The sequence below is a fragment of the Penaeus chinensis genome, chromosome 40 (genome assembly GCF_019202785.1).
Source record: "Penaeus chinensis breed Huanghai No. 1 chromosome 40, ASM1920278v2, whole genome shotgun sequence".
In the NCBI taxonomy this organism is placed as follows: Eukaryota; Metazoa; Arthropoda; class Malacostraca; order Decapoda; family Penaeidae; genus Penaeus; species Penaeus chinensis.
In genome coordinates this window covers 18,876,953-18,882,046 of record NC_061858.1, presented here as the reverse complement: position 1 = coordinate 18,882,046, position 5,094 = coordinate 18,876,953, and the positions used below count along the sequence as shown (strand labels likewise).

General features: G+C 36.4%; 1 protein-coding gene across 1 annotated transcript; it reads left to right on the top strand.

The window, feature by feature from the left end:
- On the top strand, positions 1-5,094 carry LOC125047044 (tyrosine-protein phosphatase non-receptor type 4-like; the record flags this gene model as incomplete). The annotated part of the gene is given in 5 exon segments (XM_047645085.1): positions 1-19; positions 333-462; positions 733-850; positions 1,912-2,078; positions 2,283-5,094. Coding segments are annotated over 5 exon segments (521 nt in total), but the record flags the coding sequence as incomplete, so codon positions are not given.

Here is a 5,094-nt window from a genome sequence, read left to right as displayed (position 1 = left end):
CAGTTGTCGAACAGGGCAGGTGAGGGGAGAGGATTGTTTGTGTATTGATATGTGTTGTATATGTTTTTGATATACTATTAATTTTCTGAGAATCTTCTTGATGTAACACTTGAGAAAATTTGTCTTTTGCATAGAACTGATTGGATTGAAATAGAGGTGTATCTGATTTATTCAATTATTGACAGGGAATTAATTTTCAATAGCTTTGTAGAACTGATAGGCAAGAATAAATGGGAGAATCACCAACACAAGGGGAGGATGGCCAGATAGTGAGTCAGTTGGTCAGTAAACCTATCTCATTCATAGGTGATTAAATACCCCACCTCTTCCAGAGTAAAATGTCACCGGTACTGGCCTCGCTTGAATGAGACTGTCGAGTTCGGGACTCTCCAGGTCACTTGTCTGAAGGAGGAGGAGACGCCAGGTTTTGCGTTTAGAGAATTCACTCTCATCAACACAGAGGTGTGTTAAAGCTCTAGCTTTATTTTTCCTAATTCTTTTTTACGTTTTTCTGTTTTTTTCACTGATGTTTATGCTTCAAAGTCATATGTAACCTGTGGTGCTCAGATGCTGTTCAAGTAAGATTTCATTTTTTAACAAAAATTCTATTAAGGATGTCAGATATGGGTGTTTCCCACTTTAATAAAGATTTATGTTAGAGTGACTTTCATTTATGCATGGTAAGTGCTTTAGAGTGCTTCTGGTGAATACGAGCCCACATTGCCATTGCAGACTCAGGATGAGCGACACATCACCCACATGCAGTACCTGGCATGGCCGGACCACGGTGTCCCTGACGACTCAACAGAATTCCTCCACTTTGTAACCCAAGTTCGCCAAGCTAGAGCAGGTGAGAGATAAAAAACCCTTGGGATCATTTTGGAATTTAGATAAAAGTTTTTACAACTGTTCTAAATTCGTAAGTCGTAGTTGTAAATGCTTTGATAAGTGATAAGTGATTGATAAGTGATATGCAGTGTCACTTGTTCTGGTCTGTAGATTTTTAAATAATCTTTACTCTTCACATGCTTTGGTTATTGAAGAATATTTGTTGTACTAAATTTTTGAATATAGATATAAGATACACATATATATTTTTTGTTTTGTTTTACTTTTAAGTTGGTAAAGACAATTAAGTTGACTGAACTCACTGTAATGCAATTGATACATAGCACCCCATTTACATCCTTGATGTCTCTTAACCTAAAATGAAATAAGGATATGCAAACACATCAGAACTGGGAAACTATGTATGAGAAAGAATTCCATGAGTTTTTACATTAACCTACTCCTGTCATTTGTCATTTTTGTATCATATATCTTGTTTCTTAACTTTTTATTCTTGTATTGTTTATTGATAACTGTCCAGTAATATCAAGTGAAAAACTATATAATTTCCTGGGCACAGGAACTTCAGAAGTAGATCCAGCTGGCAGTTTGATATTATTATCCTTTATTAAAATTGACAAAGGAGTTTTATCATCTACTAATGTGTTATTGACAGAAATGTTTAAGCTTTGAATTGCGAGATTGGCTAGCTATAGTTAGGTGATCTGTGTATTTTCTTTTATTTACTCCTGCACTGATAATGCAGTAATCAGTAATTCACTTTAGAAAAGAAACCCTTTCATCAGGCTTGCTTCTGAATATAACCCAGAAAAGGACTGTAATATAGGTTTCTTAAAGAAATATTAATCAATGATGTATTGTAAAATTTAAAAGAAACCTGGATTTTGTAAACTCATTCATGGAATTTAGGCATATATTATAGTGTTTGCTTTTTCATTGTACAGTGCAATCCGTCTTCTTTCTCCAAGACCCCAGGGCCATTGTTTTACTGTACGTGTCTACATATGTATAATAAAAATATAGCATTTGTTGGATAATACTAAATTTAACTTCCCATTGCAGGTATGGTTGAACCCACGATAGTACACTGCTCAGCGGGCATTGGGAGGACCGGCGTGCTCATCTTGATGGAGACTGCACAGTGCTTGATTGAGGCCAATGAGCCAGTTTATCCACTAGATGTAGTTAGAGCTATGAGGGATCAGCGTGCAATGATGATCCAGACAGCTGTGAGTATTGGTGACTTTTTTCTGTGAAGGAATGATGTGTGTTTGTCTTCGAATATATTATTATTCAATATGAAGAGGAATTATAATTTTTTGCATTGTGATTGTCTTAGTTGTAGATTTTTTTTTTCATTGACAAATAAAATGTTTTATTTTTCTGAGTTATAAAACATGGGAATTAATGTGTATTTTCTTCCCTTTTTGCAGAGTCAATACAGATTTGTATGCGAAGCCATTCAGCGAGTGTACTCAGAAGGCCTTGTTAAACCTCTTGCAGAGTACCAGCAGAGATGAGGGATTTAATGTCACTTGATTATGGTGACAAAGTGTGACAACTGTGTATCAGATGTACATTTTCTGTGACTGAAGATAAAGCATAAGTTATAGCTGAGCCATGACATGACAGCATGACAGCAGAAGTATTTCTACTGTTTCCTGTGATGGAAGTGGCAAAAGATAAAGAACGAGGCATGCTGGTTGTAAAAGTGAGGAAATAGAGCAAGCATACTGTGTATATATCCTATAATAGGAGCTTGAAAACAATTTATCCTACAATAGGAGTCTGGAAAAGAATTTATACCATTACTGAAATCCGTGTTCTGCCTCGAGAGGATGAATCTCTCTGGGGCCCAAAGCTACCACAGTAAGGAAAAAAAAAAAAAAAAATGTAGATAGTAAAATAAATTGCTAAAAGTATTTATGAATAATGTGAGCTATATCAATGACATTAAAATAATAAAGAGCACTGCTCATTCCCTGTATGAAATCGGGCATGTCCAGACTATCTTTTGAATCAATGTAAACATCAAAATGATCATTGCTCAAGACCTATTTATTCGCCAGTTCCACAGCAACAGCGAAATGAGGTACTTTCAAATTCCTCGATAATTGTGTGTTCATATATACACACTGTCATAGTGTGTTGTTGAAACACCTTGTGTGTATGTGCATGCATTAGTTGGTTACCAAAATGCCTGTACATAATCATGTGCACTGGAGTGTGAATACTGTAGATAATACAATCTTTTTAAAAGACAGATCCTAACCCTAGTAGTGTTTCTACTGTACAGGATATTTTCTATTTACTATTAAAAAAGATCAGTAGTTACACATCAGACACTCTGACCCTCACCACTCAAGCCTTTGTGAAACATGTTGCAGATTTTTGTGTCACCATGCTGATATTGGGAATGAACCAAAAATTTGTATGGATGTCCTTAACCCAGCAGTTCATTTGGTGAGGGTGTTATGGAGCAGTGGAAATTGGTGACATAAAATGGTGTTAACATGTACACTGCCAAAGTTTCACTCTTGTTTGCCAGGGATGCTACTCTCAACTTCAAGAAAACAGTCCAGTTAAGCACAAGATGTGGTGTGTTATTAAATTGTTGCTGTTACTTTATGTTCTCCAGTTCTGGCACTTTGCTGCTAAACTGAATGCGATATGTTATGGCATTGTAGTAACATAATAGTACAGGGTATTTCACCACAGTGCCTCTCTAAAGTATTCTGTTTGGAAAAAGTGCACATTACTACTGGATGTGAGTATTGACACTGTCTCTTAGCACCCCAAGCATTACAAGGGCTAGCCACTCCCCCCACAGTCCTGGGACCCACATGTGCCTTTCTCTTGTTGTAAGAGCCTGCCTCAAGCAACTGACAATCCCCACACTGATGGTATACACTCATCATCAGATAGAAATGCTGTTGTTTTAACAGTGTTGCACAGCACAGTGCCTCTGACTCAATAACTTCACTTTGAAGGTATTTTGACCTACTATTCCTAGGCAGTTTTCCTATGCTGAAATTGAGATGTAAAGTGGGTGTAGGAATTATTCTCTCAAAGGCTCTTTATTGCCTTCTAGGCTTTTTTTTACCCTAGGGCAACTTGGGTGCTGCTGCCCTACACCACTCAGGGTATGGTAAACACACTTAGAACACATTATGCCTTTGGTCGAGCATTTTAATGCGCAAATTTTACCTGGTCATGAGTTTATGTAATGTATGTGGAAAAAGAAGTTTTCTTGTATGGTTGAATGCTGAACTTGTCCTCAGACATTAAGATAATTAAAAGCAAACAGTTTTTTTTCCTTTCCTTATCCAAACCTCCGGCTAGCCTGCCCATCAAGTAGTTTAGTCTTAGAGGCTCCTGACAGGCTCAAGATGTCACTGTTATTATGGAAAAAAGGCAAAGTTTGATCTTTTTGATTTCAGGAATAAATCTCATGTTTGCAATCTCTGTATGCAAGGAATTGGTTCTGTTTAAGAATGGTTCTAGTCATTTGTATTTTAAAGACACGAACCAACATTGAAGTAACAAAAGTAAAAAAAAAAAAAAAGCAAGATTGGGGTCATACCCTTTCTGTATTTGAAAAATTCAGACCCAAAACCTCAAATTTTGTGAATGTTGGTTTGGTATGTACAGGATTAACAGTTGTGTGTGCTTTTTACCTTCAGTATTAAGTGCAAGACCTACATTCTTCCTCCTGCATTTGTTCTCGTTTCACTTGTACTTTTCATGCAACCCACTTGTATACTTGTGAAATCCCTCTTTTTAGATTTTTCAACTGTGATTTTTTTTTTCTCATGTGTGGTTAACATAGGATGCTACAAATGTATTACCAATAATTTTTTTCTTGATCCAACCTGCATCAGAGTGAAAGAAGTAACACTGTCCTTCACATAACCTGATACCCTCGGTGACCAGTGATATGTTCTCAGCAGTATTTTTATTTGGCAGATTCTGGGATACAGTTTTTAAAAAGTAAGGCAGAAATAAGTTGCAATGAAAGTATTGCTGAGGCAAACTTTATCTGGTCAAGTACATTCATACTAGTGATGAATCTACTGTTTATCACAACCATTAGGAAGTGCATTGCAGTGCACCGTGTATGAATTTTGCTGAAATGGTTTAAAACTTATCCTGATTTGTCATATTTTAAGTAATATAAATCAGTGTGACAGGGAAAAATTGTGTTGTATTTGACACAAATGAGCAATAAAGGAAAATGGTTTGTAA